Source organism: Desmodus rotundus, chromosome 4 (genome assembly GCF_022682495.2).
Source record: "Desmodus rotundus isolate HL8 chromosome 4, HLdesRot8A.1, whole genome shotgun sequence".
NCBI lineage: Eukaryota > Metazoa > Chordata > Mammalia > Chiroptera > Phyllostomidae > Desmodus > Desmodus rotundus.
The window spans coordinates 181,203,934-181,215,519 of NC_071390.1; the positions used below are offsets into that span (position 1 = coordinate 181,203,934).

General features: G+C 63.1%; 1 protein-coding gene across 19 annotated transcripts; it reads left to right on the forward strand.

The window, feature by feature from the left end:
- The first annotated feature begins 27 nt into the window (after nt 1-27).
- On the forward strand, nt 28-11,509 carry TMEM175 (transmembrane protein 175). 19 transcript variants are annotated; one of them, XM_053922631.2, is made up of 12 exons: nt 58-170; nt 1,809-1,903; nt 4,611-4,771; nt 5,012-5,050; nt 5,670-5,767; nt 7,160-7,211; nt 7,423-7,458; nt 8,026-8,154; nt 8,401-8,565; nt 9,259-9,337; nt 9,504-9,639; nt 10,746-11,509. In XM_053922631.2, exons 3-12 carry the CDS (start codon nt 4,619-4,621, stop codon nt 11,401-11,403), a joined length of 1,545 nt encoding a protein of 514 aa, XP_053778606.1. In that variant the 5' UTR covers nt 58-170; nt 1,809-1,903; nt 4,611-4,618; the 3' UTR covers nt 11,404-11,509. The 19 variants fall into 19 exon arrangements, with proteins under 19 accessions (XP_053778609.1, XP_053778612.1, XP_053778605.1 ...); XM_053922633.2 differs by lacking the exon at nt 58-170 and adding an exon at nt 539-991; XM_053922634.2 differs by lacking the exon at nt 1,809-1,903 and having other exon boundaries at nt 28-170; nt 5,673-5,767.
- The last annotated feature ends 77 nt before the right edge of the window (nt 11,510-11,586 follow it).

Here is an 11,586-nt window from a genome sequence, read left to right on the forward strand (position 1 = left end):
TTCGCTTCCGCCCTGCCGGAGGCGGCGCGTGCGCAGAGCCCCGGTCGCGGTCGCGCGTGCGCGACGCCGCCGGTTTGGCAGAGACCTTCCGGCCCCGAGACCCCGACCCCCGCCCCCGGCTCACTGGGGCACCGACGCGCGAAACAGTGGCCGCGGCAGCTCCCACCCAGGTAGTCCGCCTCCCGGCCCAGCTCCTGCGGTTCCCCGGGTGGTCAGCGCTGTGCCTTGGCCCGCGCGGAGCCGGCCCGTGTGCGCGGCGTGTGGCGGGCGGTGGCCCCCGCGGGCGAGGGCGGGAGCTGTGGGCGGGGTGACACCCTGGAGAGGCTTAGCTTCGCCTGTAGCGACTGGAAGCCCCTGCGATGTTTAGTAAGACCGGTAGCACCGCGCGTGGCCCTGGCTTGTAGATTTGGGCCGGGGGGGGGGTGGGGGCGGGGAAGCACACGAGTGGTTCTTCCTTTTTAAAAAAAACTTGTTGCGAAAGACTGAAAAACTTAAAATTTAAAAACTCAGCTTCTGTAGAAAAATCAGACCCAGAACCCCGTGTGTCACCCGTCACGTGGAGCCGCCCGCTCGGGGCGAACTCATTCCCCGACCCGCGTTGCTCATTATGCTCCCGGGGGCACCTGAGGTAGCAGCCTGTTCTGTGGAACATCCGTCTCAAACTGAAAAGTGGACCTGAAGCCCTGATCGGCATCTTAATCGTTCTTGTCTGTTAAAACCTTTTCCCAGACAGGCCACTTTGTGACCATCTTTGTATAATAGGAACAGCAGCTCCGTTTGTCCAGCGCTTCGGCACTCACTCACCCTCCTCTGTGCAGGGGTGCATTTTAACAATCCAGAGTGTCTTGGAGAAGACAGTCCGGTTAATCCTTTTTTTTTTTTTTTGATGAGAAAACATAGCACAACAATGTCATTACTTGGCCAAGGTCAACAAGGGATACAGCTAGAATTGCACCAAGTCATGTGCTTTTGGAGCCAGTGCGTTTGTCTGGTAAATGGGATACAGGGGTTGGGGGCCCAGGGAAGAGTGCAAACGGTCGTGGGGTTGTATGTCCTCAGCATGCAGATGGCAGTTGACTCTAAAAGCCCAGGACAGCCTGTTAGAGAGGGGCTAGAGCTCCAGGGCAGGGACCTGCAGCAGCCAGGGTGGGAAGCCAGGGAGCCTGTGTCAGGGAGCTGAAGGAAGGGTGTGTCAAAGGCAAAAAGAGCGTCAAATGCTGCCAAATAGTCAAATAGGAAAACGGATAAAGTGCATAGGATGGATTTAGCAGCCATGAGGTTGTTGGTGATGTTGCAAAGAATAGTTTCATAGCAGTGGAGAGGTGGGAGCCACAGCAAGTGGGAGACTCAGAAGTGCAGGGTGGAGGGGACGGAGGAGAGGCAGGAGCCAGGAATAACAAAGTACGAAGTGGAAGGGGAGGGAATGGTGTCAGAGCAGAGGGGCGGGCCTTTTACCTTGGACACGGAAAGACACTTTGTTGTGGAAGGAGGGGAGGAGGGTGGGCTGTGGCTGCAGGCAACTTTGTGTACTTGCGGGAGTGAAAGGAAAAGGAAACTTCTACTGAGAACGAGCAGGAGGTGAGAGAGCTGGAGGCAAGCAGTGTGGAAAAGATCAAAAATAGTATCACGGGAAACCTCACGATTAACTCAACCGGAAGGCACGGTAGAGGTGAAGAGCTCTCTTGAACTCGGAGGCCAGGGATTTATCCTCGCGTGACCTGGGCCAGGTGGAGATTTCTAAATAGGCGGATTACTCTTTAGTTCGCTAATATCTGTCGAGCGTCTTCACATACTGGCTCTGCCCGTAGGTGCTGCAGGGATGTAGTCTTGAGTCAAAGCGGAGTCTCCACACCACACCTCTCCGGAATTTCCCACGTTTGTTCGTCGACAGCTCACCTCGTATGTACGTGCCTACAGCTGAACTTGTGGTCTCCGTCCTCAAACCTGTCCCTGTGTAGTAGCTTGAGCGAGGGCAAATGGGTATGACTTATGTCACCTAACTTCAAGACTTGTAATAAAGCTACAGTGATCAAATCAGTGTGGTGTTGATATAAAAATAGATGGGAGATCAATGGAACAGTGAAGATTCAGAAATTGGCCCCCGAGTATGTCTATGGCCAGTTTATTTTTGATGAAAGGCTAAAGGTGCTAGGAGAAAGAACAGTATTTTCAACAGTGGTGCTGGAAAAACTGGATATCCACGGTGGAAAAGAATCTGTGCCTCTCATAAGGTGTGCACAGATCGCCTCAAAATGCCTCGGGAATCTGCGTGACACCTAAAGCCATGAAACTGCTAGAGCAGAAGCTGAGGGTTTTTTGATACGACACCAAACCACAACTTGTGAAAGAAATGAACTAAGACTTTGTGAAATGAAGAACTTCGAATCACGTTGTTGAGGATGCCCCTCTGGGTGAGTGGGTAAGCTGGCATGTCTTCACAGTGGGGTGTCGCTCAGCGATGAGAGGAAAGAGCTGTGAAGCCACAGAAAGACACGAGGAACATGAAATGCACGTTGCTAAGCCAAGTCAGCCAGTCTGAAAGGGCTGCGCACAGTTCTCCCGACACCATGAAGGGAACTGGACAGTGAGGGCACTGGTGGTGGCAAGGGGCTTGCGGGGAGGGAGGGTGGGAGGGATCTTTAGGGCTGTGTGATTCCTGTGGGACTCTGAGACAGGTCCTGCGTGTGTCAGGACCCATGGCACTACCACGCAGAGCCAGACCCCTGCTCGTTGACGCTTGGACATCCCGAGGCTCAGCCACGCAGGAGGCCTGCGCCCATAGCACCCTGACCTGTCTCTGCGGTTGGGTCCCATCCCGTCTGGTTCGTCTCTGGTGCCTGGTGCCGCGCATAACGCCCTCATGCTCCCAGGTCTCCAGTCACTCTTCTGTCATGCGGATTTGCGGCTTCTCCTCGTCCTCACCGGGATTTAAAATTCTTCAGTCTCTTCCCCCAGCTACACGCGCACCTGTGGCAGTTTTGTGTTCTCCCTTCTGCACCACGACGCTGGGACGCGTGTGTGATGCAGGCCACGCGTAGCTGAGGCGCACAGAGGGCACTGGGGCCTTGGGAAAGCTGGGCCGCGGGAGCCAGTCGACGGTGCAGTCCGGGGATGTCAGGTGCAGTCACCGGGCTGCGCAGCCGCCCTCACCGCCACAGCGCTCTCCCTCTCGCAGGACTGAAACTGCCCCATGAAACGGTAACTCCGTGCTCGCCCCCGCCGGCCCCCAGCACCCATCGTCTCCTTGCTCTCTCGGGTCCTGGCCACTCTGGACCCCCTGCAGTGGGGTCACCGCTGCGACCGCTGGCCTCACTCAGCAGGGTGCTCTGCAGGCTCACCCGCACTGCAGCACGTGTCAGGACCCCCCTTTTGAAGGCTGGATGGTGGTCCGCCATGTGGAGGGACACACTTGCTTGGGCATCTGTCTGTGGATGGACACTTGGGTCACTCCCACCTGCAGCTGTTGTGAACGACGCTGCTGTGAACCTGGGTGTGCGGACCTTCGGGGGGGGGGGGGGGCCTCGGTGGGAACAGCCCGCGCCTCCCTGCTGCTGGGGGAGGAGCACGCCGGTGCCTCCACGCCGCCGGGCCAACCACACAGAGGCCAGTGCTGCTGCTCACAGTGCACAGGCAAGAAGCCAGCCTCGAAAGGCCCTGTGGGGTGCGAGTCCCTCTCGGGAAAATCTGGAGGAGGCAAAGTGACAGCGACAGAATGCCAGCCAGGGGCGGGGGCCGGGGGGGGGGGGGCTCCACCACAAGGGGCTGTGTGTGCACTTGTGGGAGTCTCAGAGCCGCACGCGGGAGAGTGACTTCTGCTGCCTGTGAGCCATGGAAAGGGGATCGAGTGGGGACTAAACAGATGTGGCTGGAGGCTGAAGCCCTGCCCCCTGCCTAGGCCCTGCAGCGGGCGTCCTCCCTCTCGTGCGAGCCTCCCGTGGCCTACTGCGCGGCGTGGTGGTTTGGGGTGGGCACCCACGTCCGGAGTCGCACCCTGCGTCTTTGGCAACTCGACTCACTCCTCTCTTACTGTTTCCGAGTTTTATTCTGTGGGTCTGTTTCACTAATGTCACTCCTGTCTCGGCTCAGGCCCCCAGAGCAAAGAGCACAGATGGGGCGGGCTTCTCAGTCCTGGGCGCTGGACGTCTGCGGTCAAGGTGGCTGTCATCTGTTTCCGGTGCGGCCACTCCCCCCCCCCCCCCCACAGCCTGTCACTGCTGCCGCACAGGGGAGGGGGCGCTCAGTCTCCTATCCTCCCCCCCCCCCCCCCCCCCCCCGCAGCAGGAATACTCTCGGGACCTCGCTCAGGGCCTCACCCCACCCCATGCAGCTCCACCCTTGTCCCCTTGGCCCAGGGCTTCAACATGTGACTCTCAGGGACACAAACAGTCCACAGCACTTACGGGGGTTCAGTAGTTTGAGGGTTCGTGACGTTCGTTGCTGAGCCATGCTCAGCTGGAGACTCCACATGCTGCTTTGTCCCGCGCACCCAAAGTGCACCTGGAAGCCGGCTGCCACCTTGGAGCACACACGCACTGCCGTGGTCACTGTGGAGGCCAGCAGGGGCAGGCCCGGGGGCCCCCCAGCAGGCTCAGACCTGTGCTTCTCCGCAGGCCCCACCATGTCCAGGCCCCAGGCCCCGGAGCCAGCCCTCGACGTGCAGGGAGACTCCCCCGTGGGCACGGGGGACGAGGACGGAACTGATGGGACCCAGCACTCCCATCGCATGCTCAGCTTCAGCGATGCGCTGCTGTCCATCATCGCCACCGTCATGGTCTGTGTGGGGCCCGCCCAGCTCGAGCCCCCCACCCCGAGCCACTCACTCGGGACCCAGCCTCACTCTCCCAGGCAGCCGGGCCTACCTCAGCCCCGTCCTGGGCTCCCCGCAGGCATCTGGAGGGGGTGGGGGAGCAGCCCAGCACTGGCCCGAGTCCCCTTCCCCGTGGCTTCCGAGGAGCAGCCAGTGCACAGCCCAAGAGGTGTCCCTCAGTTCCTTCTGTGTCTTTGTTGGTAGATCCTGCCTGTGACCCACACGGAGCTCTCCCCGCAGCAGGTACTTGGGCGCAGTGTGCACTGCCTGGTGTGAGGGGAGGGTCCCTGGGCCTGAATCTGGGCTCCCTGAAGCCAGGAGGGACACTGCTCAGCCCCCACCCTGACCTGTGAGCAGAGGCGGTGTCCTCGTGGGGAAGGCATGGGCCCCTCGCAGGGGGGCACTGGGGGAGCAGGGCCCACTGGAACGCCTGGGCAGGGCCTTTCTAAAGCGGCCTCTCCGGGTGAAGCCAGCTGGGAGCCTCTGGACTCTGAGTTCAATAGCAACACAGCGAGGGGCTGGACACGACTTTGGAAGACATCAGAAAACCCCTGGGGGACCTCCTCACGTGGGACCAGGGTGTCCTCACGGCAAAGGGGCGGGGAGGCACTGGCGCTCGGCTGTGGTCCGTCCAGACTAGCGCACACAGCCTGGGGGCTTGTGGGGCTGCTTGGTTTGGCTTCTCTGCCTGTGGAAAGGCGATGACAGCACCTCCCACCGGAGGGAGCCTGCTGTGGGCAGCAGCACCCAGACAGGCCGGTGCTGATCTCTTCCCGAGCTGCCCCCACAAAGGGGCCCTGTGCCCAGGGTCCGTGGGCACCAGGAAGCACAGCCGCCTGACGGGGGTGCTCTTCTGTCCTAGCAGTTTGACAAGAGTGTGCAGAAACTTCTAGCAACCAGGATCGCCGTCTACCTGATGACGTTCCTCATCGTGACCGTGGCCTGGGCAGCGCACACAAGGTGTGGGGTCCGTGCGGCAGCCCCTGCCCTCGCAGCGCCCACCGGCACCCGTCCTCGGGGGCATCGAGCTGCCCCTCGCTTCCTGGGCTGAGCCTGGGGCATTGGGTCAGTGGGCCGCCCTCCCCGCCCCTTACCCAGCTCTCCAGGCCACTGCTGGGCCTCTGCACTGGGCAGTGACAGGGCCCAGTATGGGGTGTTGCACGACATGGCGCAGGGAGGGCTGTGGCTGAAGCCCTCCGCCCTTTGGCACCCCACGGGGGTGGGTCAGGACCAGGCTTCGGCCGCGCCCTGGGCCTCTCGAGGAGGAAAGAATGCTCCTTAGTGTCTGAGGAGAAAGGGCCTCAGAGCCGCAGGGGCCCCCGAGCCCCAACCAGGGTACCCACGGGCAGAGCTGGGGTGGGGGCGCCCTGGAAAGGACGTGTTCTCCCAGGGAGGGTGCTGGGTGCGAGGCTTTCAGGCATTGGCTGTTCCTGGTGGGGACAGGCTTAGGGACGGCTTCTCTCTGCCTCCCTGTTCACAGGGACAGGAGGCGGGAGCCGATGGGCCCTAGCTGCCCTCCAACCCACCCTGTCCTGCTGTGGTGGCCACAGGCTCCTCTGTGGTCTCCCCAAGGCCACACCCTGCTGCTGGAGTTCTGGCCTCTGGGATCAGCCCAGATGCCCGTTCCATGGCCCTCAGGGCTGTGCTCCTCCCCTGGGGCTTCCCAGAGTGCTGGCCCGGGACAGCCACCTGCGGAGGGGGGCCACAGCCCACCGAACCCAGTCCAGGAAAAGGCCCCTCTTTGGAGTGACTGGAGCCCTGGGAAGACCCCCGGAGGGGCAGGAGGGGGACGGTGGGCGCAGAGCCATCCCCGGTGAGCTCCACTGCGTCTGGCCTGCTCTCGTTTTCCTTCCTGTCTGGGCACAACGTGAAAACCGTCCCTGCTGAACAGGCTGTGCCGGCAGGGGGTCCTGGGAGGGTTTCCTTCCTCTGAAGTGGACGTGAGTCCTGGAGAGCAGACCCGCTGTGGGCAGAGCTCACCCCTCACAGGCCCCCAGCAGCCCCGGCGGTGTCCTCTCGGGGGCCCACACTGCGGCTGCGGGGAGCAGCCAGCCCCAGGCCCACCCTGCCCCTGCTCTGGGGCATCGACCCCCAGAGCTACCGTGCGGGTCCTTTTCTTTCCAACTGTGTGTGGGCGCTGCCTGTGAGTGCGGAGACTGTGACCCCCAGTTTCCAGAGCACTTAGTTCTTCTGCACGTTTTCAGCATCTTCCAACCTTCGTGCAGGGGCAGAGTTTTAAACCGGCCCGAAAGGACGCCGGGACGGCTAGGTCGGGAATACTGGGCACTGCCTTGGTTCTGCGAGGACTGCTTCACTGATGGCGTCTCTCCGTGTTTCTCTCAAATCGCTCAGGTTGTTCCAGGTTGTTGGGAAAATAGACGATACCCTCGCTTTGCTCAACCTGGTGAGTGGCTCTGCCTTTCCGGAAATGATTCCCTGTGCAGACCCGCCCCCCAGACCAGAGTGGGAGCCCGCTGGCTTCTCTGCTGCCCTGGCCCCTGGGCCCGCTAAGAAAATGGGCCCTGACTCCCTGCATGGGGCGGGCAGCAGGAGGGGGTCACCGGCAAGCCAGAGTGACCTGCCTGCCATCCCCCTCCATCCCTCCTGCTTCCCAGGCCTGCATGATGACCATCACCTTCCTGCCCTTCACAGTGAGTACTGGCCTCCCCCAGGCCCTGTTGGGCATGGGGTCCAGCCTACCCCCCGCTGGGCAACAGGATGCGGCCCAGTGGGCATGCAGGACAGGGAGGGGGGTCCCTGAGTTTTCAGGCTGGGTGGAGGAGTGGAGGCTCCCGGGCCATAGGAGGCCTGCAATGGCAGAGACACACCTGGGTCCCCACGGGCCAATGGGGGATGCCCTTCCATGCTTCCTGGCACTCCCAGCTGCTGCTTGACCCTGGCCCATAGCCTCCTGGCCACCCAGGCCCACCTCCAGCATGCAGCCCCCACACACTTTGTGCAGCAACAGCTGCCTCGTCCTGCCGGCCCCTCGCTGTACACTCGGACAGGGAGCGGGGCCTGTGTTTGCAGGGCTGTGCGTCCCAGAGGACCGGGGCCTGGGGAGTGTCTCAGGAACGGACGCTGTTCCAGTGTTAAAGGAGGGAAGCATTCCCTGGGCTTGCTCTCCAGAGGGGACGCTCCCGGGACAGCCCAGCCCAGCCTAAGAGGCCACAGCCCTGAGCCCTGTGGAACCTGGTTCTCTGATTTCTTGGCTGCAGTTTTCCCTGATGGTGGCCTTCCCTGCCGCGCCTCTGGGCATCTTTCTGTTCTGCACCTGTGTGATCGCCATCGGGGTGGTGCAGGTGGGCTGCCCCTCTGCACATGCGGTCCCCTCAGCGCTCGGTGGGGTGCTGCAGGGAGAGGTGGCACATGGGTGTCACAGGGAGCCTGCCCTGGGCACAGCTGAGTGGGCTCCAGGGCCCCATCGGGGCTGTGGGTGTCCTTGGCAGGGCGGCGCAGCAACCCGAGCCCCCACATGGGGCAGAGCAGGGGCTCCTGTGCCCTCTGCCCTGGGACTTTGGGACATCCTGCTAGGAGCCCAACAGCAGAGCCCGCCCTCCGAGGGCCCGCCCTGCAGCTGCTGCCCCCCACAGGCGCTGATTGTGGTGTACGCGTTCCGCTTCCCCCACCTCCTGAACCCCCAGATAGGGCGCTCAGCCCACCGGCGCCTCCACCGGCAGCGCATCCTGCAGATTGTGCTCAGGGGCCCAGCGCTGTGCTTCCTGGCTGCCATCTTCTCCCTGCTGTTCTACCCGGTGGTGAGTGGGGGCGGGGAGCGCCTCCCCCCTCCCCGCGGCAGGGCCCACAGGAATAGTACTCTAAACGGAGCCCTAAGCACAAGGCTCTGGAGCCTGGCTCCTCACTCGCACGCGGGCCTCAAGGCCCGCCCACAGCGGCGGGCTCCCCCTGATTCCGCAGTCGCGCCCCATGGCGTGGGCATCTCGTGCTGCCTGCCCCTCCTCCCACATAGTCCCGGGCTGCCCTGAGCACCTGTGCAGACGCCTCTCTGGGAGCCTGCTCTCACCGCGGGTCCACGTGCTGATCCCGTGTGATTTTCCGAAACAGCTCTGTCAAGCTTCCACAGCTGGGGCACCTTCTTACACTCTTGCCATCAGGGCGTGAGGTCCCAGTGTCCGCTCCCCACCAGCACTGTGTTCTGGTTTTTGAGAGTGGCCGTCCCGGTGGGTGCAAGGTGACAGCTTGCTGTGGCTTCGTGGCCTTTCCCTGCTGGGTAGCGCTGTTGGGCATCCTGGGGCTCGTGGGCGAGGGGCTCCTCCCTCGCCGTGGTTGGGGGTGCCGGTGCCCGCACACGGTCCTCTGTGGGTGTGGCTTCAGGCACTGTTCCCTCTCCGGCCACACTGCCTGCCTCGCAGCCGCTCACTTGACTCGTGGCCCCCTGGGCTGCCGCCCTCCCGGCAGAGCAGACCTGACCTGCACTGCATCTTGCGCAGTCATACCTGCTGTTGGTGATGGTCATCGTCCTCCCCTACGTCAGCAAGGCTACCACCTGGTGCAGAGACAAGCTCATGGGTGGGTGCCGGGTGCTGCTCCCAGAGCCCAGCCGCGACGGCCAGGCTTCCCTGTGGGTCCCCTCTCCTGCATGCTCCTGGCCCCTTGGGGAGGAGGGCGGCGATGTCTGAGCTGGCTCTTCGGCACCAAGGGCTTGGCCAGCTCCTCCTCCCTGCCATGTCCGCAGGCCCCCCAGATCCCCCAGCTCACAGCATGGAGTTCTTCACGTTTGACCTGCAGGAGCCGCTCAGCAAGGAGCGAGTGGAGGCCTTCAGTGACGGGGTCTACGCCATCGTGGCCACGCTCCTCATTCTGGACATCTGGTGAGGCCCACTCTCAGGCTGCCCAGGCTGGTGGGACGGGTCCCCTAGCACCACCTGCCCCCCAAGGAGTTCCACCCTGGGCAGCGCTCCTGGAGTGTGGGGGGGGTCTCTGTGCCAGCAGCCCCCAGCCTGGCTTCCCTGCCCCAGCCCTGTCACGCTTGTGCCTCTAAGGTGTGCCTGCCTCCCACTAGCCCCTTCTCTGGACCCTCAGCTGGGCCTCCTGACGCTGCTCACCTGCTGGCCGCCCGAGTCTATGCTCATGTCTCTCGGTCTAGTCTTCATTCCAACTCTCTCTTGGCCACCCTTTGCTACTGCAATTTGTGAATTTTCAAAAGTGGGAGCAAGTGTCTCCTGGTACCGATCTCTGAGGCCTAGACCTAGGCTTCCAGAATAATCTGCTGCTAGTGTACATCCCCTCCACACGTGGTGTGAGGACTGGCTGGGGTTGGGGGCCAGGGAGGATGTTCTTCCCTCTGTCTCTACCCAGAGCCCCAGCCACCCTCCCTGCTGGCCCTGAGGACCTCACAGGGTCCCCAGAAACCAACCCCCCCCCCCACCAGGCTTGCTTTCTTGCTCCCTCCTCCAAACCCTCGGGTTCTGCCCTGTCGCCTGCCTGTGGGTGCAGTCTCAGACGCCTCATCCCCTGGTGGGTCGAAGATCGGCCCCTGCTGGTGCTCTGGTCCTGCAGCTGAGGGCACGGCCCATGACCTGCAGGAGGGGAGGAGCCCAGGCGGCCACACGCCTCAGAGTGGCTCCACAGCTGCGGGACCACCCCCAAGTGGACAGGCCGCTACGGGAGGGTGGGTAGGCCTCACGGGCACCCACCCGTGGAGGCCAGAGGGGCTTGGGCAGGTGTTCCTTGCTGGTCCCTGGGGTCCAGCAGGCAGGGCTGGGCTGCCAGTTAGCGAAGCGAACGGGATCAGTTAAGCTTGAACTTCAAGTGAATGGCGCGGGATTGTCTGCTGTACTGAGCGTGTGTAGATGCAGGGTAATGTGACCTTAGGGTCCCCAAAATCCCCACTGCCCCCGAAGCAGCCAGGCCAGGCAGAGGCGTGGACCAGCACCGTGTCGAGGCCATTACAGGTGCCGTCTGTTCGCACCCACAGCTCAGACAACGTCCCGGACGCCAAGGACGTTGCAGAGCGGTTTCACGGCAGCCTGGTGGCTGCGCTGAGCGAGTTTGGGCCGCAGTTCCTGGCATATTTCGGCTCCTTCGCCACGGTGGGCCTGCTCTGGTTTGCCCACCACTCGCTGTTCCTGCATGTGCGCAAGGCCACACAGTCCATGGGGCTGCTCAACACACTCTCGCTGGCCTTCGTGGGCGGCCTCCCGCTGGCCTACCAGCAGACCTCAGCCTTCGCCCGCCAGCCCCACGACGAGCTGGAGCGCGTGCGTGTCAGCTGTGCCATCGTCTTCTTCGCCAGCATCTTCCAGTTCGCCATGTGGACCACGGCCCTGCTGCACGAGGCGGAGACGCTGCAGCCCTCCGCCCGGTTCGGGGGCCGGGAGCATGCCTTCATGTTCGCCAAGCTTGCGCTCTACCCCTGCGCCAGCCTGCTGGCCTTCGCCTCCACCTGTTTCCTGAGCCGCTTCAGCACAGCCATCTTCCACCTCATGCAGATCGCCGTGCCCTTTGCCTTCCTGCTGCTGCGGCTCCTGGTGCGCCTGGGCCTGGCCCTCCTGAAGGCCCTGCGGGGCCTGGCCCCGCCTGCGCAGCCCGCGGACGAGGGCCCGCAGGCCCCACTGCTCCCCGCCCCCTGCTAGCCCGTCCCCACCTGGACTGGCCCTGTGGTGCTGTGCACGCCCATTTCCACCCTGGGCCCACACAGGCTCAGACCCGCGGGGGCGCTGGCAGTCCAGCGGCTCTGGTCCTTGACCCCAGGCAGCCCCTCCAGGGACCCACTTGGCCCAGCCCGGCCCACCCCCCAACATGCAGAGCTCCCCAGT

Excerpts from the sequence above, each read along its gene's own strand:
- TMEM175 (XM_053922629.2), top strand. The coding sequence starts at position 6,307 with ATGGGCCCTAGCTGCCCTCCAACCCACCCTGTCCTGCTGTGGTGGCCA. Across the intron at positions 7,212-7,422 it reads CCCTCGCTTTGCTCAACCTG|GCCTGCATGATGACCATCAC; the intron begins GTGAGTGGCTCT and ends CCTGCTTCCCAG. Across the intron at positions 8,155-8,400 it reads TCCCCTCAGCGCTCGGTGGG|GCGCTGATTGTGGTGTACGC; the intron begins GTGCTGCAGGGA and ends TGCCCCCCACAG.